The 27329-nt window shown below is 37.3% G+C and overlaps 1 protein-coding gene across 3 annotated transcripts in view; it reads right to left on the reverse strand.

Annotated features, from left to right (window-relative positions):
• Nucleotides 1–7514: 7514 nt before the first annotated feature.
• The window catches only part of LYST (lysosomal trafficking regulator), a 204136-nt gene continuing 184321 nt past the window's right edge, over nt 7515–27329 (reverse strand). For all 3 annotated transcript variants that reach the window (XM_072409083.1, XM_072409085.1, XM_072409084.1), the window contains 12 exons: nt 24289–24445; nt 23599–23739; nt 22585–22802; nt 20390–20620; nt 18295–18484; nt 17913–18049; nt 15475–15573; nt 13861–14000; nt 13086–13183; nt 10486–10642; nt 10051–10122; nt 7515–9209 (listed from right to left, as the gene is read on the reverse strand). In XM_072409083.1, coding sequence (XP_072265184.1) covers nt 9071–9209; nt 10051–10122; nt 10486–10642; nt 13086–13183; nt 13861–14000; nt 15475–15573; nt 17913–18049; nt 18295–18484; nt 20390–20620; nt 22585–22802; nt 23599–23739; nt 24289–24445 — 1779 coding nt within the window. In that variant the 3' untranslated portion in view covers nt 7515–9070. The remainder of the gene's footprint in view (nt 9210–10050; nt 10123–10485; nt 10643–13085; nt 13184–13860; nt 14001–15474; nt 15574–17912; nt 18050–18294; nt 18485–20389; nt 20621–22584; nt 22803–23598; nt 23740–24288; nt 24446–27329) is intronic.

A 27329-nucleotide genomic window follows, 5' to 3' on the forward strand; every position in this document is an offset into this window, starting at 1 on the left:
GAGGATTGAGCGGAAATGACAGCGGAGAAATAATTTTGTTTGGTGACAGTGAGCTCTGTGGTAAAGCTTTGAAGCTTGGCTTTGTAGTCCATGAAGTCAGCACTGAGGCCAGATTTCCTCCACTTGCGCTCGGCTGCAGGAACAGACTTTTGTAGCTGTTTGGTGTGGTTGTTGAGCCAGGGTCGGGGGTTGGCAGGGCGGGGGTAGCGGAAGGTGGCAGGAGCAACATTATCCAAAGCCAGGGAAAGAGAGAGGTTTAACATGGTGGCAGCTTCATCTGGGGAGGTGATTTTGGAGAGGGAGGGGGTTAGGGACGCAAGGCAGTTTGAGAAAAGGTTGTGGTCAAGGTTACGGATATCTCTCTGCCATTGACCAAGTCTGGGATGTGGCAAGGGAGGGCAAGGGTTTGATAGGTTGAAAGTGATAAGGTTATGATCAGAGAGAGGGAATGGTGAGTTGTCAAGGAGGGTGAGGTTGCAGAGTTTGGAAAATACCAGGTCTAAAGTGTGTCCGGCTATGTGTGTGGGACCATTGATATGCTGTGTGAGTCCAAATGAGGAGGTAATGGAGAGCAGTTTGGCTGTGGAGGGAAGGTTGGGCTCATCCATTGCAACATTAAAATCACCAAGGATGAGGGTGGGCAGGTCATGGGAAAGAATGTGTGGGAGCCAGGATGCAAAGTTATCCACAAATTGTGATACTGGACCAGGGGGGCGGTAGATAACAGCAACAATGAGGGGTAAGGGGCTAAACAGTCAGACAGAGTGGACTTCAAATGAAGTGAAAATGAGAAAGGGTGGGGTAGAAAGGACTCTGTATGTACAGTTAGGTGAGAGAAGGAGACCCACACTACCCCCTACTTTGTTGCCAGGTCTGGGGGTATGTGTAAAGTGCAGGCCTCCATAGGAGAGGGCAGCAGCAGAGGCAGAGTCAGAGGAGGAAAGCCAAGTTTCAGTGAGAGCCAGAAAGTTCAGAGACTTTCAGAGACAGGAGAAGGTTGTGTATGGAGGTTAATTTGTTGCCAACAGATCTGGCATTATGGGTAGGGTGAATAGGGATGAGGTTAGGAGAAGCGAGTGTCTTGCTGAGAGTATAAGGAAAGTGAAGGCTGTTTGGGGGACCAGGGTTGGGTGAGATGTCACCAGAGAGTATCAGTAAAGTAAAAAGGTGCAGGAGCACAGACAGAGAAATAAGGAGAGTGAAGGAGCAGAGAGACATTGAGTTATCAGACTGGGGAGTACAGGGAGTAGTGCCAACAAAGAGAGAGCAGGATGAATAATACATTTTTACAGATAATTGGGAACCATATGCAGAAGCAGTCCAATAATATGGGTTCAGGTGAGGCTTGTAAACTTGCTGAGTTCCAGGAGTGAGGGATGATGATTCAGTGAAAGAGATGGTTTGATGGAATACCAGTTTAGAATGGTAGTAGCAGCAGAGGATGTGTTGGATTCCAGGTGGATAAATCAGTCCAAAGTCAAGAGATATAAGTTGCAGAGTATATTTATATGACCAAATCGGTTCCAATTCCAGTGTCAATTCCCTGGATTAATTCCCATTGCATTTATAATTTGGGCACTTGAGATTTGGGCACGTGACCAGGGTCCCAAGGTGACCTTGCCTGTTGTTTAAATAGAAGTGCTTTGGGTTCTGATTATGGATGGACTGATCAGAGTAACAAGAAATTTGGGATATCAGTTGAACCTGCGGAGGGGTTGGCAGGGCAATAAATATCACTGTGCAATCAGCTGGAACTACGGGATAGTGAACAGATAAATCTATGGGGGGATTAAAGTTGGTGCAATAAATTCATCTACAATGGGAGACGTACTATATACAATATCAAATGAGGGTTGCAGGGGAAAACAATTGCATACACAGTGCTGAGATTTGGCAGAGTGGGAGACGTACCATATACAATATCAGATGAGGGTTGCAGGGGAAAACAATTGCATACACAGTGCTGAGATTTGGCAGAGTGGGAGACGTACCATATACAATATCAGATGAGGGTTGCAGGGGAAAACAATTGCATACACAGTGCTGAGATTTGGCAGAGTGGGAGACGTACCTGTAGAATTAGAGATAAATGAACATTAGTTGCAGGCAGATGAAGATGGTGAATTCATTCTGCAGTGATGTTAGTAGAGAAGGATGATGATGATGATGGAATTCCCTGGATTAATTCTCATTGCACTTAAAATTTGGGCACTTGAGATTTGGGCACGTGACCAGGGTCCCAACGTGACCTTGCCTGTTGTTTAAAAAGGAAAGAACAAAGTAAAGTCTTCACAGCGGTCAGGTACTGCAGTGGATGATGTATACGTACCTAAATTTTGGTACTTCAATCTCTTGGCATTCACCGCAGATCAGGATGAAGGTCGTCAATTGATGTGCAGCCTGGAAGAAGCGAACAAGGATGCTGGGGAAGGTACACACAGGGATGCTGGGGAAAGCCTTGATGAGACGCCTGAGATATTCAAGACACCGGACCAGGTAAGTTATTGAAAAAAAATGTTATTATACAATTTATAAAACCACAGGCACAACTAATAATAATATTATTAAAGCAAGGAAAACATATAGTACAGATTTTGTTTGAAGTCCTACAAACATTGTGGTGTACATACGATCCTGCCATTCCACTGCTCCACACTGCTATTTTGCTATTTTGATGGTGTTGAAGTACTCGCTCAGGTTTTCTTTAGCCACACTAAAGCATTCTGAGGTACTGCAACCTGTAGATCCACTAGACCAGTGAATTGGTACTGCTTTCGTCCGGTGTTGCTGTAGCAGAATCTTGCTCCATTAGAGGACCAAATGATGCACTGCAATTATTGTGGCGAAGAAAATTTTGTAGCAAGCAACAAGCATAGACTACCTTGTCAATTTTGTCCATGCAGCGATTGATAGCAGTATGGAATATTCAGAAGCGATTTGCTAGAATACTGAATGCATGCTCAACCACCCTCCTAGCATGAGATAACCGGTAATTAAAACTTTTTTTCTGTTTGTACAATTTTTTTTGAAGATAGGGTTTTAACAGGTTTTCATGCAATGCAAATGCTTCGTCTGCAACAAACACAAAGTTCATTCCCTCTACAGTTTGGCTGTTTCTAGGAAGGTGCAATTGCTTGTTCATCAGCTTCCTGTGAAATGGCGTACCATCCAGAACCCCTCCATCAGACATGCAACCGTTTCTTCCTATGTCCACTAAATAAAATTCATAACGGGCATTCACTATTGTCATGAGCACGATGCTGAAAAACCCCTTATAGTTATAATAATACAAACCACTGTCTGCCGGTGGGGTGATTCTTACATGCTACCCATCAATTGCTCCTCCACAATTCGGGAAGTTCCTCAAATCTTGAAATTTTGAAGCTATGGCCTGCCATTCCTCTGGTGTATCAGGAAACTGAAAGGAGAACATAGGAAGAGTTTAATATGCATAATATTATGTTCTGTTTATATGTTCTACTTATTTTTCTTGCAGACTTCCTCCTGCAGTGAACCTGCAGAGAGCTCACCTGCCGCAACATCCACCCCAATGAGTTCCAACTGTGTCACAACTGTTAATTGGTTTTATATTGTTGTTAATATTGTTAAAGTAGTTATGTATTCTTTTTATGGGTATTTATGTTATCTAATTTATAATTTTTTATTGGCACTTTGTTAAATAAAAGTTATCTTTTGGTTATGAAGCAAATGTAACATTTTGTTTTAATGATTGTACTCATCTTTCAAGCAGTCCATAATTGCTATCTATATATAGCGATATATATATATATATATATATATATATATATATATATATGTGTGTTTGAGATATATAGTTTGTTATGCTTTGGATACACACAATGACAGATGCGTACCAAATAGGGACTCTTACAAATATAAAGAGGAATACAATTTTTTTTTTATTTAGAATTGATTTTTTTTGCTGTCTTCGTCCAGTGGGAGGTGCCCCACTTTTGATCCAGGGATCTGTGAGCCATATTAGTATTTAGAATTTTTTCTAAATGTATTTGCAAAGGTACTTTAAACCATACATGTTCCTTTATGAAAATTGTATAATTTCATTGATATGTATGTTTTCTTTCTTTTGTAGATGTGTTTATTGTTTATGCTCTTCCACTACTCCTGAGGAAGCAGACAAGTTCTGCGAAACGCATCGAGAATTGTAAGAGCTTTTTTTTGACCCCCCCAAAAAAGGATCATCACTTGAAATAATACTTTTTCTGCATTTTGTTTGTTTATTCATTAGGATTTTATATGTATGTGTGTTTTTAAATGATTTAAAATATATACTTTTTATATACTTTAAAACACTCTTTTTTTGCTCTTAATATCACCTTAAAAGTCACACTTTTTAACAATTTCTGTTCACTATTCAGCAATTGTTACCCATTGTCCATGCCATGATTCCCACCCCCCACTGCTATGAGTCCTTCACTATTTTAACACTTCTTTCACTATTTTACCACAATCTAAAAACTACTTGACTAAATGATATCAAAATAGCCCATAGGCCAGAAATGAACTACAAGAGAAATGATTGGCTGCCACATGTGCCCATATTGGTAACAGCATGCAACAAGCATCCAACCATCACATCCTGTTAGGAACTTTGTAGAATAATCTAGAAACCCAAAATTTACCCCTTCAACACTTCAAGTAATCCTATTTTGCAAAAAGAGAGCTATAAGAGTAAACACCAAATATGAACTAAAACTGGCAAAAGGAAATTAGTTTGCCTATGAAACACTTGAAATGAAGCAATAAATACTTCTTAAGATCCACTAGATGTTAAGGGACCACACATGTGTTAAATTTGAGACCAAAGCCTGTGAGGAAGTACAGCAAGAGAAGTTCCTGAAGAGAGACTGCTAGCTTAAAGGGAATAATAACAGAAGCCTGGGAAGCCTATTCCCGGGTTTAGATGGGACTGAGCAGTGACAGTACTACTCTCATAGGGCCTGTCCCCCTCTTGGAAGATTTCCATTTTTTTAGCATACTACAGGTAGAACTGCTTGAATAACTAGGAGTGCCCCAAAAACCATCCAGTGGATTAGGTATTGAAAGTGGTCATGAAGAAATATTCAACACCAAATAAGTTTTACTTTATTCTCCTCAGCATCCATTGAAACAGAACATGGGAAGCTTTTCAGTTGCACTAGCTTGAGAAGGGACACACGTAAAGAATTGTACACATGAAGACAACTGTGGGTTTCCTGATTAGACTCAACAACCAATTTTAGCAGGACGCATCCCATGGTAAATACATTTAGGAAAGGAACTATGGCTTTGAACACAAATAAAATATTTGATGATTTCTTTTGCAGTTTTTGGAAACATTAGTAGCCCTATAAGGAAGTCAAGGGGTTGATTGTGTTTTTAGTGAGTTACAAAAGGATTAGACATCCTTCATTTAAGTGTGATTGGTGTTTCCATGCCAACTAAATTAATCTTTCATTGAGTGGGTAGATGAATTTGTTAATCATACTTAAAGCAGGGCGTAGAGTTTCGGTTTGACTGAATGTGTATGTGTATGTGTAAAGATAAATCCTGAAACATCCTGCAGCAACCCTTTTTGTTTGTTTTTATTTTAATGATTTTATTGTCATGTTATTTTTTACCTTTCTATCCACAAAAACAGACAATGTCTATGTCTATCCACTATTGCCTTGTGATGGTCCAGTTCATGTTGCCAGCAAAAAAAAATACCAGAAATTTAAGGAATTCCCAACACAGACAGTGGAAATATTAAATTGACACACTACAGCTCATACAGTTATGTTCTCATTAAATGTATTTTAAAATACAACTCGCCTACCACAAAATAACATTAAAAAGGTCAATTTAGGTAGCTCAACAGTTCATTCTTGCTCAGTTACACAAGGTCTGCATGGAAGGTTCGGGTCCACCTCAAGTTGCTGCAGAATGTCAGCGCAAATTTCCTTGTGGCTCTTTTTACTCTGGTGTAAAATGCCACTAAAAATTTTAAATTGATGCGTTGCTCATTTTTTAAACTTTCCATGATTTCAGCATGAGGAGAAACACAACTGCATTAAACAGTGACCGACAACACACTAAACGGCAGAGAGTGCCATATTTATCCATATTTCCCAGTACATCTTTCTTTTCAGTAATGCAGTACAAAAATAATATTACCATGCTACAAAAACAAGTTTTAGGAATGTAAAAATGATTAAAGTTAATTGATCTTACGATAATCCAAAAAAAAAAAATATATACCAGAAAACTAGAGAAAACAATGGTTATGGCTTTATTGTTTTTTAACTGAACAAAGAAGACACACATAAAGAACTTATGTTTATAAGGTATTTATAATATGGAATAAGTTTGCTTCATCTGTACAACAAATACCACAGATAACAATCATAAAAACAAAAGGGACACAAACCGAGAAAACCAAATTTTAAATACTTCTTTTAGCTTTGAGCTAGGAAAGCTTGCCCTTCACATTGGCAGGCACTTATTACTAGTATTTCTATTCATAGTTACATATTCAAACCACAAATCACACAAGTTTCCTCATATTTGGTGCCTTGTTGTGGATAAGTTACAGTGATTTGGGCAGTTTCTATTTCAAAGCACAGTTTCAGTTGCCATATGATGGACACACAATAATTTTCAGGCTATTTCAACCACTTTTATACAAGTTTCAATACCAGAAACAGATTGAGACACCTTACTGCCAGCAGTTACAATAGTTTTTACGCTTTACTAGAAGATGTTTATTATAAGTTGACTTGATCCTTTTGATGACATGTGGCAGTTTCTCTGGAACTGGTTACAGATATTGAACTCTTGCTTCACTTTGATGTTGATTTTCTACTGTAGTTACGTGACTGTTACTGATACTCTAAATTTCCCAAGGCAAGGCCTACCTAACAAAAGTGATCTGTAAACACTCCTCTTTCCAGCCACCTGTGTCACCAAACAATGTACTGATTAGTCAAAATAACCCACTCAGAGAAGTTCCAGGGAAACTGATGCAAAGATTAGCAGAAGAAACAGTGCATGATGCAGGGGTGGACATTGGTGGTTTCTATTTTCCTGCATATTTTGGGGAACAATTGATACTGAACAAAGCAGTGTAATTAGTTTAGTAGCAGAATACTTACATGTTTCACTTTTAGGTGCCCTAGGAATTATATCATATTGACATTATTTAGTTCAGTTTGGATTTGTTTTCTTTTCCAGTATTAATGATTTGTGACTTAGGTGACTAAAGCAGTGAATGGGATTTATAACATATTATATATGGCTTAAAATCTGGTAAGCAACACATTGTGTTTTAGGATGGCTGTTAACAAGTAAACAGACAGGACCAATTCATTAAAACTAAAAAAAAAAAAATGATTGCCCATATTAACCAATCAGAATTTTTGTTTTATTGCTCCATTACATAACATCTGAAAAATGCCTGGTTTATTAATGATATCAACTTCAACTGTGTTGTAAAGTTTTAATGAATCAGCTCCAAAGACCAAAAAATCCTTTTTTTATTATTATTTATAATGGGGGCATTTTACATACACGTCAAAATTACCTTTAAAATTATAACCTTAAGAAAGAAGCTTTATATACACCTTTTATCAGTGACAACATTACATTACCCAATTTATCTAAGTTAAAACTATATCACACAGAAAACAAAGGTATGTTCCAGTGATCTAAAGCCGCACAAAAGAGGTATTATAAAATTAGCTGAGGCAGTCATTCGTGCACTAGCTAACAAGACAAAGTTTAAATATAGTAAACAGCTCCCACCATGCTTATTAGATTTCATAATTTGTACAACAAAACTAATACATCTGACATTGCAAGTATCAAGTTGCCAATATAGTGATTATATATTGTGAAAATAAAAAAAATGCACAAAGCAATAGTATTTAACCTAACACATACAGTCTTTATATTACATTTTAAACACTGACTAATACAGTAACACAAATCATCTCAAACACAGCAGTATGAAATACCAGTTACTAGTTAACAGAATAAAAGCAAGTTCTAATTTACTTTATCTTTAAATGACAAATGAATAATAAATGCATTTTAAAGTAACACAATTTAAAGTAAAAATGGGGCACAGTGTTCCCTAAGAGATTTTAGGCTGATACATAGATTTGAATTATACAGGTTACAACAGCATCCCTGATACCTAAAAGAAACAGTCATATCAGTTTTAAAGTAAAGGGTGTGCTTGTGCTGTACAAACCTACTTCACAACCTTGTTTGAGATTTGTAAGGAAAAAAAGATGGTCAAACTAGAAAAATGGAAAGTAATACTGCACTGGCATAGCATTTTGTCAGAAGTTAAACACATTTTACAAATGTTTACTGTCTATCTGAGTCCATTAATTATCCGATAGCGGATAAGGTAATTGACAAACTTAGATAGGCAGTAATAATATGTACAAGCTGATGTACACAAAGCTCCATATATACGTGTCACACCCATATTCAAGCAGGCTGGCAAGTCTTGAATAATCTGCACAGTGTCTGCTCATTTATCTTTAGCTGCTATATTTGAAACCCTCATTGTAATCCTCTGCTGTGCGCTAACACTACTGGCCATACAAGACTGTGTGACTAGTCTGAATAGTAATTAAACAGCTAATTTTTGAACTGGAGTGTGTCCATATACCACACGATAATGATGCAATGACTGTTGGAAATCTAATTTGAAGTAATAGTTCTGGTACAGACTTTGTGCCATCAGGAATGCTGGGGCTACTACAGAAAATGACAATTTCCTCCTGTTGTTTTTCCACACAGGGATTGCATAACAGTCTCTTTTAGTAGTTTTTTTATGAATTAAATATGTCAGTAGTTGTTATAAACATTATTTATAAGGAATATGGAGATACATTTTTGTATTTAAAATATATTTTAATTACTTTTCAATACGAATGTTGATATACTTTGCAGATAATGCTTTTTTAATATATTTATATACACTATTTGATAAAGACCTAAAAAGTATACAGATATTCCAAAAGTGTATATAGGTTACAAAAATATTGCAAGATTTTATTTAACATGCTGCATAGTTGCTGAGGAATGAATAAAACATGGGCAGCTTGAGGCGTTGTTGGTCCTTGCGACACCAGCCAATCACTGTTCCTTCACCGTTTGTAGTGTAAAGATGATGGCCATCACAGGAAAAAGTAAGGCTAGATTAATAAAAACAAAAAAAAAAAAACACAGTTAAGCACATTTTTTTTAATGTTTTAAAAAGAAAGCTTTTTATTGGGAAATAAACATTAATGTACACCTACTTTAAAAATTATTCAATAGTCATATAAGACTACTGGCAAATTAGTGTGGGGAACAAACCATTGCTTTCTATTACAAGCTTGGTGCAAATTAACCACAAGTTTCCCAAAATTGGTATCTTGGGTGGACACTGATAAGTTTCATTCTTTACCTGAAGTTCCTGTTTATTTCTACTGATTTTTTTTCAATGAAGCATAATTGCACTGCTGAGCATAAAGCAAAAAAAACAAAATAAAACCACCAGGAGAGATTATAGTTATTTTTGTTGCAGATAGCTTTGAATGGAAACCATGGTTACAGAAGCCTTTTAGTAGATGCTCTAACTGCTCAGTCAACTCCCAATTGCACTAAACAAATTTAAATAACTTTCCCAGATATGATGCTAAAGAAAGTCTTTCAGCTCTTTTTGCTGTGAACCAACAGAGGGGAGTGCGAGAAAGTCTAAGCACAAGGGCACTCAACTTAGGACAACTTTCTAGGTATTTCTAAAGTTACACAAATGAACAAAAATTAAGGTTGAAATGCGAGTGTGAAACAGCAGACTGATCCTGCAGGGACTCAGATGTAGCCAACAAACATTGTTTTGAAGGCAGCAAATTGTAATAGTGGGAGTTTGGGGATTTCATTAGTAGCATTGGTTTCAGGGATAAAATTATCTGTGACCGCTATTCCAAGATATCGTAGTGTTCACATTTTGCACTGCAAAAATATGTATTGCAAAAATAATATCAATACTACCTTATGATTGGCTTATTCGACTTTGGGAATGTTATTTCTCGAACTGGTTTCAAATCCCAGGTACTCCATAACCTAAAAAAGTAGAATACCAATTCAATTACCACAACAAATTACTCATAGTTCCTGCAATTCTAGCTAGACTGGTGTCAGACATGTTAAAGAATTTGCCATGTCTAGTAGATTTGGGAGGCTGTTGCAACTATGTATATGTAGGTATGGTACAGATGCAAAACCAAATTACTTTAAAAGAAGCAAATCAGAAACGTAAGAGTGACCCCTTTTTTTTGGAAAGTAAAGTTCCACTTTAAGATCTAAGTCAGAAGACCCTGTGCTGTCATTCATGTGGGTCAATCTTCATACAGGGCAACATCAATAAAAAACTATTAAAGGAAAAAAAAAACAAAAAAAAAACACAAGTGTTTTGTCTACCCTTACCGAACAATTCCATTTTCAAGTCCTCCAGCAATTACATTAACAGATACTCCTTCAGGTTGATTGGAAAATGCAATAGAACATATAATCTCCCTGCAATGGACATGTCCAATTAAATCTCCATTCACAGTCCACAGTCTAAGGTCACTTCCTCCTCCAACTAGAAATGACAAGAAAATTAGCAAGAAATGTTACCTTCATAGTGGATTTTGATGGGGTTCTCTATTACACATAAAAACAATGTTTATGTGTAATACAAACAAAAAATGACATCAAAATATGCTACAGATACAGTCATGTTAAAAAATATTGGCAGCCCTGCATTTGTGTCAGAAAATGCACCACTTCTTCCAGAAAAATGTTGCAATTACAAATGCTTTGGTATTGTCATGTTTATTTCTTTTGTTGGCCCTGGAAGAACACTTTTGTAATAATCAAGGAGTCTTTTACATCTCTGTACTGGAATTTTGGACCACTTCTCTTTTGCCAGCTGCTCCAGGTCACTCAGATTTAAAGGTCTGCATGAAACACAGTGAGCATGGTAAAAAGAAAGAAGAGCAAATAATTGTTTAAGGATTTGAGAACCTAAATCCTCCACTGTGTCCACTGTGTGCAACATTTTAAAGAAGTTTACAGCCTATGGCACTGTAGCTAATCTCTCTGGATGTAGACGAAAGAGAGACTGATGATATATTACTAATAGAAATAGTTTGAATGGTGGATAAAGAACCTCATTTAACTTCAACTCAACAAATTCAAGCTGACCTGCAGACCCAGGGTGCAACAATGTCAGCTCACACTATCGGTAGCCATCTGAACGAAAAGGGACGCTATGGCAGGAGACCCAGAAGGACTTTACTGCTGACACAAACATAAACAAGCCAGATTGGTGTTTGCTAAAACTCTCCTGTGGAGCCCACCTTGTACTGTGGGATAATCCCAGCAGCAGCATGAGAGCTGTGTCTGTGTTCATGCAGCCGTCATTATCTTCATATCTCCTTCACCGATTGTCATAGAAATGTGAAATTTCATGGGTACACAGGGGACCCTAAGAGCTGCTACTAAAACCAAAATTAAGCCCTCTACACATAAGTTGCCAGATAAGGGGGTCACAAGCATCAAATCCTAACAATCTGGATATTTTTTTTTATATTTTATATTAAATGGGGCTATTTTAAGACCAGGGTCCCCAAATTGAGTTTGCATGTTGAGGATCCCCTGGGGGCCACTCATGTCAATGAACATTAGGGTACTGCCAATTGTTTGTGGGCTGTGGTGCCCCTAAAATTCACAAAACTTCAAGGTTGTGTTCAGGTTGACGGTATGGTTGCGGTGCGGTTACGCATTCTCTGTGCCATGGAACCCTCCCTACTGGTGGAGTTCCTGTTACACATAGCTGCCCACTTACCTTCTCTAAACCCCATTTTCTCTGCAACAGAGGGATGTTGGCAACTGGATATGTGGGAGCCAGTAGGAAATGCCTTTTGCCCCCCTCCCATGCCTATTAAAATGTTATACCCATCATATCATGCTACCCTGTCACAAATAGCTATCCCCTTACGCTCTATGAACTGCAATTACTCTTGTGCCCTGTCACATATAAATGTCCGCTTATGTTTTTTGAATCCCAATTTCTCCTGAGGGGGAGCTGTAGGTAAAAAAAATGTAGGGTAAGTGGGGGACTCTTGTGGCTAACTCCCCCTAAAATGTTGTTGCTGCAGTGTCATCACAAGATAAGAAAAACTATAGGTATTATACCATTCTACCCTGTTACACATATCTGGCCACTTACCTTCTGTGAACCCTAGTTTCTCAGGAACAGGGAGATGTAGGGACCTGAAGATGTAGTAGTAGGAACATGTACCCCATTGCAGAGATTCTTGATTTGTAATCTCTTTTATTCGGTGCATGTATGTTACGGTAACATTACTAGAAACATTTTAATTCAATTTCATTTTGAATTAAAACTATTATAGTTTTAGACATACCGTATTTTCCGGCGTACAAGACGACTTTTTAACCCCGAAAAATCTATGACAAAGTCAGGGGTCGTCTTGTACGCCGGGTACCAGTACTTACCTGCAGCGTCCGGTGTCCCCGCGAGTCCCCTCTCTGGTCTGGCGTCCCTGCGAGTCCTCCTGTGCCTCCTTCTGTCTTCCTGCTTTTCAGCTTACACGAGTCCTCCTGGGCAGGCTCGCGTTGCTTCACAGCAGGACTCGTGTAAGCTGAAAAGCAGGACGTGAGCCTGGATTGGCGTTCCAGTGGAGAGCCTGGATTGGCTCTTCACTGGAACACGCCCATTCATTAAAGGAACGTGCCCATTCATTACTAAGAACTAGTAGTGTACAGTTCTTTCTGCCTCTCAGTTCTCACACAGTAGTGAGATCTGACAGGCAGAAGGAACAGTACAATACTGGGCATATAACACGACCCCCAAATGATTGGTTAGAGTGGGGGGTCGTCTTATACGACCAGTCGCCTTATACACCGGAAAATACGGTACATCTTTAATGTTTGTTTGCATTGTGGCCGGCAAGTTTTATTCCAATGTCAACAGATGAAAAAAGGTTGGGCACCACTGATATAAAGTGTTTAAAACATACCTGAGTCACAGACTGTTGCAATGTCTCCTGTTGTTTCACTAGCAGAAACTGCTGTTACTGGACTTTTGTGACCTGTTAGGCTTTGAACGTAACACAATCTTCAAAGGGAAATAAAGAAGATATTTTAATTGATCTAAGAAAACAATATCAATTGCAAAAACTCTAAAATAGACAATGTTAGGCTATACTACCCAGAGCCATCATTTCATATTAAAAAAAAAACCTATTAAGATAAATATATGACAATCTCAACTATGAACTTCTTAATGTAAGAGCATTAAAAAGTATTTATCAATATTTGGAAAGACAAACAGCCCAAAAAAAGTGCATATTAGTTGTCCTGACTCACTTGTGTTCTTCACATGTTTGTTCTGGGTCAGAGATTTAAATGAGGATTAAAACCTTACAACTTTCATATCAAAATCAGATTAACAAAATAATATTTCTATCCTGAAAACTTTGCTTTGCCTACTTCACGATACAGAGTCAACGGACACTTAACCAAGCCCAATCATGTTTTTCAGCTGACTGATACAAAGCATTATGCACAAAATGAAATATGGCCAGTTGGGGTAGCTCCAATGGCTTTACAACTCACTTAACGATTGCTCCCGCAATAGTATAGTATAATAGAAACACTACTTCTGTATAAACCTTGAATACTACTCCTGCACAGTCTATTGTCATTTCTCCTATAGTAGTAAAATACTTCTTTAGCATAATCATCTTGCCCCAACAATTTAGGATACCTAAATAATAAACAAATTCATCATACCTGTTTAGATCCCATATTATGCAGGTCCCATCCTTGCTAACACTAATTATTATGCTGTAAGGTTTACAGACAAACAGGCTGGTAATTTCTCCAGTATGACCATAGAGGTGCACTTGGGATTCAACTTCAATTTCCATCGGCTGCACAATAAATAGAAAAAAAAATATGTAAAAGTTAATGTTTAAACTATAAATGCACTCTTCAGTGGAATATAAATACAGGTTTAAAAAAACACAAACAAATTTGAATTATTTGTTTCTAGACCTTTCTTTACCACACAGGAATTTGAATAATTTTTAGGCTAAGCATTCTTGGCTAAGCAAGGTTAACATACCCAAAATTCTGTTTTATACAGCCATTTTCATGAGTCTAACAGTCATATCAATGATACAAACTGTATATCAATAAATATATTGGTATCTGATAAATATATCTGATAAATGGGTTTAATTATTTTATGATAATTTCATCCCCTTCAATCTTGAAAATATAAACAGGGAGGTAGGCACAGATATTGCACAGCTTCCAGTGATTTTGAGGAATCCTAAGTCAGAGGAGGCATATATGAAGCTATTCTGCTTGTTCTAGCTAAACATACAATCATAAGGACCTAAAAAGGGGGATGGGTAGTTAGTAGGATTCCACTAATTATTCATCAAGGATAGTATTTTAGGTTGCCTAGCCTAGAAGAGATAATTATGTGATCAAGTGAAGGGATAGACAGGCTTTTATGTTTACGTATATATTTTTTTTAATGTTATACAGTATATTCCTATACCATACATAGATCAACTAGCTAATGATATACAAGCAATCAAAGTATGTGATTACATACACTTATTTTCACATTTCAAGTAAAAATATCAACTTCAGTTTTTTGAAAAGGTCTTAAGTTCCCAACGTGTTTCGCCCCTAGGCTTCTTCAGGGGAGGATTGAGATTGAAGTTTAACTTGAATATTAAAGATTTATATAGTCACAGTGATACAGAGTTGATAAAAACATCTGCGAGACTTCCACGCCAAATGATCCCAATGAGGGAAAAAGGGGAGATTATGTATGGTAATTGGATCAGTTTCAGGTGAACAGGCGAGGCGTCGGCAGCAAGCCGCTTTTTTTTTACTTCAAATGTGAAAATAAGTATATAATATTGTTTACTTTGTTTAAAAAATTCTGCCTATAAAAACCTGTTTATCCCTTCACTTGATCACATACAATCAGAAGGGACCTACTCAAATAGCACTGTGGTGGTATAGAAGAATTGCAATAAAATGTTTTTATATCGTACAGATGAGAAACTGGCCACATCAAATTTTTTAAGGGTCAACATCTCCCTTTAATTTTTCTTTTTCATAGGTAAAACTAACATTAAAGAAGCCTATTGTAAAGATACTAGGGACAATTTGTACACTACTGCAAAGCACAGCATTACATGCAGTGTTGTGCCATTTATTCTAACATGTATTAAAATGCAATGGAAAACGATGCGTAAACTTTTTTTGATGCATTTTGGCTGCCTGTGTAGTGCCAATTTAAATGTGCCCTAATGTGTCACACATTTAAGTCAAAATGGTGTTTTTTTAAAAGTGTCTGTAAAAAATTACAATTGAACATACCGTTGTGTTAGTGAAACGATTTAGGTATGCAGTGATGACTCCACAGTTGCTCCCAGTGTAAAGCTGGCAACTGTCTGGTACCCAAGCACAACTTGTTACCTATTGAACATAAACATATAATAACTACAGCATACTGTGCAGATGATCATACATAAATGGTGTTAGTTGAATAAACTACAGACCAGAAATAGAAACATTTTCTGATGATACTCCAAAAAGCTAACTATTTATTATTACACGGGGAGAACCTGCAAACTCCATGCAGACAGTGTACTGGCCGACATTCAAACCAGGGACCCAGCGCTGCAATGGCCAGAGCAATTGCCACTGTTCTGCCCACAACTAGTGCAAATATGCATGAAACAATATAGAGGTAATGGCTATAAAATTGGCTTTGGAACCCAGTCAGTGGGAACAAAGCCATATGGTCAGCTAATATGGAGTTTCCCTAATGAGTGGTCACAGTAATAAGTAAAATGTCCTTTGCACTGGTGGCCAGTGTGAGGAAGAATGACCCTTACATTGGTAGTCAGTGGAAAGAAAGCTGCATTTTTCTCATTCTTAATGTAATTTTTAATATTTGAGGCCAGTGTGAAAATTCAGAGGGGCACAAAGTAATTGGTGTCAGCATCACTACTACCTGTGATCAAAAGAAGGCTCTATCCACTACATCAAAACCACTGGCCCTGGTAAAGAACATTGGTGATGAACTAAAAAGAATGCTTGTAAACACTGCCCCAAAGTCTGTACTTGGCTGCAACTGTTCGCCAAGAAGCGTGCTCCAAATATGTAAAGGATGCAGCTTAACTCCACCAAGTATTGCAAGTCTAACGCTTTAATGTACTTGAAAACAGATGGCCTCTGGGAACGAGGTCCTCATAGGGTCGTATACTTTTAAATAAAATAAAGCCCAATACATTCTGGAAAACAAAGTTTGGTTGCATTATTTTTGAGTTGTAACTATCCAGTCATTTGTGAGTAATAATCCCACACACTAATTGGAAAGCCCTAGGTAAGCCTAGCTTGCATATAGCTATCTGAACAATAAAGAGTAATTCAGCATCTCTAATCCTAATATGAAGACTAGAATCGAATTGCAAAATCCTATTTCAAATTTTAAGCAGTCATTTATTTTTTATTATATTTTTTTTAGAACTTGATATATTTTTTCTTTAATGTCCCCAAGGGACCCTTTTTTCAAAAACTTTGATTTCCAATCTTTTTCTTTCCCCTTATACCCACAACTATGTAGGGGCAATCAGTTTCTTTCCAGTGATGATTGATAATTAACCTAAATTAATCAAAAACTGACACTTTCAAGGTAGTAGTAACAAACAGCTGTTAGCAGTACATAGTAAAGGTATGCCATTATTAAAAAGTATTGTGGCCATCGGCTTACATATGGCTGTAACAGTCTTTATGCCTGCTTACTGCTATGTCAAAAATGGTTATCAGAGAGTTTTGCAATCTCTATTGTAAATACAAAAGTAAATTTCTGTTGTAGCCTATGGCACTGCCACTATCTTTAGCTGATAGTGACAAATGCTAACTGGCATTACATGATAAATCCGGTGATTGACATTTTTCAACAGTGAAGGTTGTGATCTGTATAAAGTGTTGATATTGCAGAAAAGTGGCGCTCTTCTCAGGAGACTGCTATATACATAGTTGAGGTAAACAGAAAAATGGTGTTCGTTGAACATATATCTAAAGTAATTTTTTTTGATAAATGACTCCCCAAGGCTGGGTTCTACATGGACGGTTTTAAAAATGCATATAAAAGTTTCTAACACGTTAATATGCTTTTTTATGCACTTTTACAAGTGTTTTAAAGCTTTAAAACACTAAAAAACTTTTATAAACGCCTATGACGTGTGAATTGCCGTGATTTTTCATATGCGTTTATGAAAGGTTTACTTTATTAAAGGAGGCTTCCAGATCCCAAAGCCCTGCTATAAACACTTATAAAAGCCACCATTGTTTTCAATAGAAGCTTTCATAATAAACTTAATAACGCTTGTAAAAGCCTCCATTAAGTTCAATGGGAGCATTTTCAAGCGTTTTCCCTGCTTTTTAATTTTTTAAAAGTTGCAAGCAACGTTTAGGATAAAGCTTATAAACGTGCCCCATGGAAACGTCCTAGTGTAGATTAGCTCATTGGAATGCATGGGGATTTCAAACATGGGCTTTAAAAGCTTCAGGTTAAACGCTAGGGAAACAGTCTATGTAGACTAAGCCTAAATGTGGTTTTGCACACACCGAAGTGTTAGTGTAACTTTTGTGGTGCAAACAGAACGTGTAAAGGGGAAAAAAAAAAAAAACACAAAAATCACCACATATGCTAAGTTTATTGGTCTACTTTTGACATTCAGAACAAAAATAAAGTGTACAATACCAGTATTATGTACATTTTCATCATTCTAAAAATAATAGATTACCTGGTGATGTTCAGAACACTGAATGAAATTAACAGGAGGCTCACTTTGTTTACTCTTCAGTCTTAGAATGTTATCAGGATATCCCCAGCTGAGAATTGCTGACCACTGAATGTCAGTACTGTGCATACTACGAACACCTAGAATAATTTATTCCACACTATAATTAGACAACAGTGTGTTCATAACAGTATGTTTTTATGTTAAATAGTAATGGTAAATAGTAACCATAAATATGCATACCAACACAGTCTATGTGACCCGCGTACGCTTTTCAGATTTGTAATCTGATAACAATATATGAATAATTGGTGTTTTTTTCTTTTCAGTACAAAATTAGTTCTATTTCTGACAGAAACAAAATATATTACAGCTTAAAACATACCTTGTTCCTTACTGTAGCTCATCATTAAGCAGAATTTTTTGGATAAGCCACATATAGCTCTAGTTGGTAAAGCCTGCAGGGAGCCGAACCGCTCTCCATGTGGCTGACTGAAGCACACAATCGGATCTGGAGAACTTGGGGAGCCAACATATTCTCCCCATTTCAAGCCTCTTATCCAAGGTAATGGACTCTGTTAGAAAAAAACAGAGCAATTTAATATATTATTAATAATAATCATAATAATAATAGAACAGTGAGGTAAAAAACAGAAAATACATTGTAAGAACAAGTAAATGGGATGCTCACACCTGCATTCATGCAAGCCTTTTTTAGGCATTTTTACTGCTTGAAAATGTTTAAAAGTTTTTGCAAATAGTTTCTTTTATACAACAGGTTTATTACCTGTAGCTAACATCACAGCCAGTTTCAGGTGTTTATTAGCGGCAATTAGGAAGCTCAGTGTAGTTTCTTTGGGCAGTTTTGCTGTCTTGCCGTCTCCACAGACTTGAACTGAACCACTCACAATTGTCTATGTAGGCTTTTTTGTGCATTGTTAAGTAAAGCCTCTATAATGTCTTCCTTCTAACTTTTCACTTTCCCTCATGCACACTGTGAACCAAGATTGGCCAAAAGGACTGGTGGTGCTGCTCTGTCTGAACTGCTGCAAGACCACCCGGAGCTATGGGACATCAGCAGTCCCATGTACATGAATACTGCCTGGAAAGCTAGAGCACGGGAAAACTTTTTTAAAGCCTACATAACACTGAAAAAAAGCCTAAAACACTGGCATATGTGTTGGCAAATTGCCCTTTGGATGCCTAAATAAAATTTGGATCTTGGATGCCTAGCTCTGCATAGTAGGTGTCTAGGAGCAGTAATGCCCACAGTTTTTTGCCGCCACTATGAACATATCCTAAGGTTTTATATTTCTGTATTAAAGCTTTTTTTATTGACTATAAATTTGAAACAACTATTCAAAAAAATTATTCTGTAAAACATTTGACTTTACATCAGAGCTCATAAATATACTGACTAGCCTGTTTTTAGCAAGGTGTGTTTATTTGATGGCCCTACTTTTGTATGTGTGAATTTCAAACTTTTGTTCTTTGATTAAAAAGCACTTGTCTATGTTACAACAGAAATATGTAAACATCCCTTACAGAGGGGTTTTGAAAGATAAAAAAGGCTTCCATCCGAATTCTGGCTTATTAAAAGAACTGAGCATTGAGACATTATGTACACTGTCATTGCTAAAGTAACTCCATTACTGCCATTGCTAAATTCCAGATTACTGTGTGACAATTTGCTGATCATGTAAGCTGCATGTTCATTCTGGGTAAGTGATTAGCTAAGTTATAAAAACAGAGAAACAGAAAACCAAGCTATATTTTTTAGAACCAGAAAGGCCTGCGTTATTTTAGTCAATCACTGACAGGGATGAGCATACAATAGCCTTAAAATTATGAATACTTATTCACACAAAACTGCTTCTTGAATACCAAGTTAACATTTTTTGCACATAAAGCTATCTTTTGCCAAGTCATAAGAATTAAAGATAGTTTTTCAAAATAGAGTGGGATCATTTTTGTTATTTATTTATTTTTGTAAACCATTTTGTCTGAGTATTGACTTATGTTTATCTCAAGCATATTTACATTTACCTACTAGTGGATTCTAATATTTGTCCCAGAATACTTATACTTAATATACTAGTATATATACTTATGTAGATTAACAAGAATATACAATATACATTTAGAAGTCATTTTGTTACATGTCAAGAAAGTATGCCTTTTAATTTAGTAAACAGAAATGAAAGTTTCAAACATTGCTTGCGTCCACTGTTGTATGTTCAAAACAGATAAAGTAAGGACTTTTATTTTTGTGTAGTCACCATACTACTACTATTTTTGTCAGCTTCTGATTGTATCATTAGTACAGTGTCTGTAAGGTCAAATATATTAGTTTCACCTTACATAGAGGTAATCCATTGGAGATGCAGGGAAAGGTAAAAGTGGTTGAATTTACTATATTAATTTGCCTATACTTTAAACAGCAGGTATAAGGTTTTTTTGTTTTTTTTTGTTTTACATACAGGGTAGGAAGGTTCTTTTGAGCTCTCTCGGTTTTCCCTGAATGCAAGTTGTACTAGCAAGCCCATAGCAGCAGGAAGTTCTCCTTCCATGAGAGGTTTCAAACCTGGGCGGGACACATGTGCACCATGAAACAGTTGTCGAGGTGTTTGACCATAGGTTTTAATCATGGTTTCCAGTGCTCGTCTTTGGACAGGATCTTCAACTGCCGAAACGTCCATTCCAAAATAGGTCTGGAAAGAAAAAAAAGCAACATTTTATGTATACCTTGTATACTCATGCATAAAGTAATTTTCCCCCCACAATGCTATTAGAAAAACAATCTTTGTTTATACTTGGGTCACACCAGCAGTTGGTACTGTGTCCTCAAGTAAAGTGTGTAACTAACTCCTACTGCCTGAAACCAGTAGTTTGGTACACACCTTACATGAGCACACAACAACAATGCACAAAGGCTCATTTAGGAGCAAGTGACCCAACATACCCAACTCAAAAAACAAAATATGTTAACCTGAAAAAAGGTAAAAAAAACAGTGAGTTGATGTGATTTTAAATGTTTTTCCCAAATCTTAGCAGTAACTGACACATTTTGTGCCCTATTATTATACATTGTAACAGCTAGCCAAATAAATCACAGGGTTTCGTCCAGGATGACAGGTGCATTTGCCCCAGATACAGGTTATATGCAGAGTATTTTTCTGTTTAGTCAGTTTTCCTTTTGACCTGAAGGTGGGGTTGAAGTACCAGGCTTAATGACAATGAGCTTTCTGGCCAGGTGGGGGAGCTAAAGAGGCCTGGGCATGATCAGGTGTAACTTTGTCACCTGAAATGCATCCTGGAAATTAGGTTGGGGATATAAACTCCCAGCCTGCTTATTCCTGTGGCTCTGTCTTGGCTGGTGAGCTGGGAGGAGGTCCAAGGTGATCTGTGAGTAGACACAGACTTTGTTGCAAAAGATGCATAGTTAGGGCCTTAAGCTGCGTACACACGGTAAATTTTTCTCGCCCGATAATCGGTATCGGCCAATTATCGGGCGAAAATCTGCCGTGTGTACAGTCGGTCGTCGTCCATCGTCCGACGACCGTCCTGGCGGATCCATGGACGATGGACGACGACCGATCGTAATGAAAGGGAAGGGGAGAGCGCGCAGCAGGGTGCCGCTCCGTCGCTCTCCCCCTCCCCTCTCCATAGAGCATGAACGGTGCTGTATGTACAGCATCGTTCATGCATCGTGCAGTCTTTTCTCGTTGGAAAGGATCATGAAAGATCCTTTCCAACGAGAAAAATTGCAAGTGTGTACGCAGCTTTAGAGTCCTGCACAGCACTAGGTTGGGCTGGATTGCTAGTTAAGGAAACTAACAGTGGGTTAGTCGCCAAGTGGACTGGCTTTAATTTTGCTGTTTGTTTTATTTTGTCTGTTTTTGTGTGGAAATAGTGTTAGTGAATAAAACCCTTGATGCACGTTTAACCTGCTGGCCCTGTTTCCTGTTTAAAACACCCCTCGTTGCTACGGGCGAACTCACAATATGGTAAACACAAGTAAAACACTGTAAACATGGCATACTTTAGATGTCATTGGATAGGTTTCACAACTTAAAACAATCTCAAGTTGGGTATTCATCATTCATGTAAGTGCCTTACCCAGTTTGGATCAGCTTTCCAATGTGCTTTTTTTTTTGCACACTGGTTTTGTTACCATGGTTTTACTTTTTTTTTGTTAAATGATGAATCTTTCAAACAATAATTAAGGTTCCCTGAAGAAGTAGAAAAGGGATGTAACTGTATTTTGAGTGAAAGTGATGATTTTAGGTCATATCACATAGAATTTATCCCTATCAGCCCTTAGCCTTGAAAACCAGCACTTAAATGTGGAGAACACACAGCACCTATTGCCTCTTAAGACCTTTATGTCAAATTGTGATATGCAACTGTGACTACTAGAACCTAGGACAAAATTGATAGACTTTTTTCTGTTTGTTGATTTTTCTATTATTGCAAGTTATCCTTTGAGTTATATAAACAATTTTTATTGTTTAAGGTTTTACCTTAGGTTTTTTTTCATCGTTTTATTTTTGTACATATAACTACATATATATTTATTAAACTATATGCTGTTTTTTAAAATCTCTAAAATATACATCCCAACAGAGCTCGAATCCAATAGATTAAAGACTATAGACTTATCTTTAGTACTTACAGCCGGGTGAAACACATTGATAGCTTGAACTGCAGCACGTCCTTTTTGTTTGTAGCCGAAAACAAGATCAATCCAATTACAAATTGTCTGGGAAACTTGGTCGGACTCCAAAGCTTGGCGATGAATCAGGATGAAAAGACGTGGATCATTTCGCACCCACGGTGGAAGATTAACATGATTTACCCGTTCGCCATTTTGACGCACACCAAAATCAAACCCTATTTAGTTAAAAAAAAAAAAAGAGTTTTACTAACACACATGTTTAAAGCGCTCTTGCTGTATACTGCTACCTGTGTGGTTTTCATCAACTTTTTTTCAGCTGCATACATCAGAAAGTCATGCTTTCAACACAATTCAAAAGCATATTTTCCATAGAAGCAAACTGTACTTACCTTTTTGCAAACATAACTTTCTCATCCCGACAGTGAGTGACACATGCAAACAGATTAGCATTTCAATGCCTTGCAGTGTCCTGAATAGCCATGTGACATGGCCATATAGTCCTTCCCCAAAGCCAGAGTCCTTGACATGCCAGTCCAATGTCAAATTATATGAAAACTAATACTGCAGTAACATTTGTGCTGCTTGAACAATCAAACTTGCTATTGAAACATGCCTTTTAAAGAGTAATCCCAGAACCTGTGCACAAAGACAGGACTAGTCTCTGTGCAACTGTTCTTTCCCTTTTATGACTTACAATGACTTTTTCCGCAGTCTGTGGAGGTAGCCTATGTTATTAAAGGCAGAGTTCTTTTTTCCAGAGCCTCCAGCAAGAACAACTGTAATTAAGGGTAATAGTGACATCACTACTCACCATCTCACAATTTTTTGTCAGATGTAGCAGTTTCTTAGATTATACACCAAATGTACCGCTATGAGGCTGTAGGTCTTTATTTTGGGTACTGATTAGAAACAATTAAAATTTTTCCCAAAACATTCCTCACTTTTTGTGCTTAGTTCTACTTTAAACCTTTAAAAAGGTAAGCAAGATTTTAAGTCAATGAAATCGCTTACCTTCTCTGTTCACCAAAAATTCTGGTAAGTAAAAAAATTCTGGAATAAGCTCTTTAACGTCAGTCATGGATTCAAAGGAAGATAAGCGCCATGTTGTATTCATTGAATGAAATGTCCTGTCAGGGATATCAAAACTTTGATCTGCAAGATAAAAGTATGCATTTAATTACAAAATATTATTTAGACACAATAAATATTTATTAAATTACAAAATAATGCATTATTTAAATTCATAATTTTTCCTTTCTAAGAAATTCAATAAAATTATCCTACTAAAGTTTAGGTTACGTTGCATTACATATACTTTTATGTTTTTTCTAGTGCAAATTTACCCCTTAAGGCTACTGTCTACACTGATTGTTTACCCAGTGCTTTTAACACAAATTTTGTAAATGCTTATAAACGCTTCAATTGAAAACAAATGGAAGTATTTTCAGGTGCTTATAAACACTTCCATTTCCCAATAACTTTCATATTTAGCATTCAAAAGCCCTAAAATGCTCACCAATGCCCAATGCATAATTTTGTATTTAGACATATTTTTATACATAAGCATTTTAGGCTTGCTTTAAGATATTTAAATGCTTGTATAAACACCAATATGACACATTCAAAGGTGGTATGGAAGTTTAAATGCATTTAAAAAAAAAACTAAAAAAAGAAAAAAAGGTGTTTGTAATTTATTCAAACCTTGATATGCCAGGAACATTTTGGTGAAAGGAGGCATTCGGACCATAAAATGCAGTATAGTTCCACTGTTTGAGTAATGTGATCCATAATGATATGGCTGCACTGGAGGCATTGGATCATCTTCTCTATGTCCTTTACAGTACTCATCTTCCAAATACTAAAATTAAGACAAATCATCAGTCCAAGTTAGCAGGGATATTCACCTAAAACAATAGTTTATAAATTACACAGACATCCCTTGATGTACAAGGCAAAAGGTGTGAAAAAGAAGTTTCCACCATTACCACCATTAACAACAACTAGGCCCAAAATTGGCCAGTCTCCTAAGGTATGATTCCCCAAAGTCTGGCAAGCCACCGACTTCAACTTAACGAACACAGCTTCACTCAAGCTCTGTTTTTGCAAAGACATTACTTGTCTAATTAGGCAAATGTCACTGGAGTCTTCCTCTTAAGGTAAAGACTACAGCAATATGAAAAGGCTGTTATTTTCATAATGTTTATTATAACCTTCTTGTGATTTTACTTAACACTTTCAACTCTAGGTTAAGGAGTACATTGTGTTTTTTTACATATTTACCCAGACTTTAAGATGATGCATTACAGATTTTCTAAGTACTGATCATACAGTCTAGATGTGTTATTACAGGACCCTTTATATGCATTCAAAGGAGAACTACAGGTAAACAATTACATTCAAAATGAAAGTAGAGTGCATAGATATGTTTTGTCTTACTGGTTATATTGTAGTCCTAAGTCTCTTAAGTTTACATTTAGTCACTAAATTTTAAGTGAACCTTTCCTGTCAGAAATATGAATGGTCATCATTGTTGCCTTTTACTTTTAAAACTAGTATGATGTTTCTAGGTAAGTTTCCTGAAATGCCTAATTGTTAGTAGAATAGCTATGTTCAGACTGGCAGTGCAGGTGGGAGTGCAGTTACCTCTTCCTCATGTCAGTTAACCACTGCCTCAGGGAAAATGCTACACGTAGCTTCTACTTACGGTAGCCCAAACAAAAATGAACAGCAGTAGTGAGTGCTTCAGTACTGCTCACTGCAGCCCACTGTCAAATGTGCGAGCGGTGAAAGCCACTGGGAAACGTGGGAGATCACTTGCACATCTTTTATAAATACAACAATAATACGTTTATCAAAGGCCCACTCTATTCAAACTAGGCAAGGTTCACTTTAAAGAGGCCCCCCAGTGGCATGTTCTGGAAATGCATTTTTGTCAGGTGTTACAGATCAGAGCTATCAAAAACAAGCTGCTGGCAACACTTTATGTGAGGGCTCATTGTCATCTACTGGTGGCCAACACCAATGCACAAAAGATTACTTAACAGTTGCAAAGGGAAGCTAAACTATACTTTAAACACTTTTTATAAACTATTATCGTTATTATTACAGTATTTATAAAGCGCCAAAATATTATGCAGCCTTGTACAAATAAATAGGGGTTGCAAAGCACAGACAGTGAAACGGGGAGGGGAGGACTCTGCCCCGAAGATCTCAAACTTCTCCCCAGCCCTCTTTTGGTAGGTGGGCCGCCCTGCATGTGCGTGCGCGTGCCAGTCATTCTGCAGCCCTACAGCTCTCTGTGTATAATTCTTCATATCACCTAAAACCACATGTCATAATGACTTGAAATTTTCAGGGTGCACAGGGAAACACTAATAAGTAGTATTAACCAAATTTCAGCACCCCCAGCTTTGAAAAAATTTCAAGATATGGGGATCAGAATTGTAAAATCTTGTGAAAATACAACATTGGGGTTGCTGATTCAAAAGCAAGTGCGCCTAGGAGTCCTTATATGAAAATGCAAATCCGGGACCTCTGGAGCCACTTACACAGAAAGGAGCATTGGGATGGGGCCCCCCTAAATTATTGCCTACCTGTCACAAATCTATACCTGTCATACTATGTTACCCTGTCTGCTTCACTTCCTTGAAACCCAATTTCCCTACAATGGTGGGGTGTACAAAACCGAACATGTGGGTGCAGTGGGGGGACATCTTCGGCTACCCCCACCCCACTAAAATGTAATTACTATGGCAATCGCACTGCCCTGTTACACATTACTGCCCACTTCTAACATAATACTTCCAGTATTTCTCTGTAAGGAGGTGTAGGAAACTGAAAATGTGTGGGGAATGTCTGTGGATAACCCCCTAAAATGCCATCACTATGTTATTAATAGAACATAAAAAAACTCTAAAAAACATAACATAAAACAATAAATTCACCATGTTCAAGCTTTCAGACCTAAATTGTTGGTTGTAATGACTTGAAAGTTTTTTTCTTAAAAGAATTTCAAGATACGGGGATCATGACTTTAAACAAAACATTAAACATTGGGGTTGCTGTTTCAAAAGAAAGTGCACCTAGGAGCCCAAAATTGAGAATGCAAATTTTAAGGACCCTCTGGGGCCACTTACATAGCCAGGAGCATTGGGTATTAATACTATGCTACACTTTTTGCTTCTGTTCTTTGAACCCCAATTTATCTGGAATAGGGAGGTGCAAGAAACTGAAAATGTAGGTGCAAGTGGGCGACACCTGTGTATAAACCCCTAAAATTTAATTAGCATGGCTGACTACAACATAAACTCTGCCCATCCAAACACGCTGCCCTGTTACAAATGACTGTACCCTTTCCAGTACCTGAACCCCGATTTTGTTTTGATGGGCAGAGGTTTTTTGTTTATGTTTAAACTCCAGCAAAGTGTAACAGGGTAGTTTTTCTTTATGGGTGGAGTTCCACCTGTTCTGGCGATGGCCTATTGATGAAATTTTAGCGGGTGTTAGCCACAGGTGTCCCCCACTTGCACCTCTAGTTTTGTTCACCTGCACCGCACTGTTCCTGGGAACCGCACTGTTCTGGCAAAGGCCTATTGATGAAATTTTATGGGGTGTTATCTACAGGTATCCCCCACTTGCACCTCCAATTTTGTTCACTTGCACTGTTCCTGGGTAATTGGGGTTTAAAGTAGGGAAGGGGACAGTGTACTGTATTGTATTATGAGCATTTTTTAGTTTTGTGA

The sequence above is a fragment of the Pyxicephalus adspersus genome, chromosome 4, assembly GCF_032062135.1.
Source record: "Pyxicephalus adspersus chromosome 4, UCB_Pads_2.0, whole genome shotgun sequence".
In the NCBI taxonomy this organism is placed as follows: domain Eukaryota; kingdom Metazoa; phylum Chordata; class Amphibia; order Anura; family Pyxicephalidae; genus Pyxicephalus; species Pyxicephalus adspersus.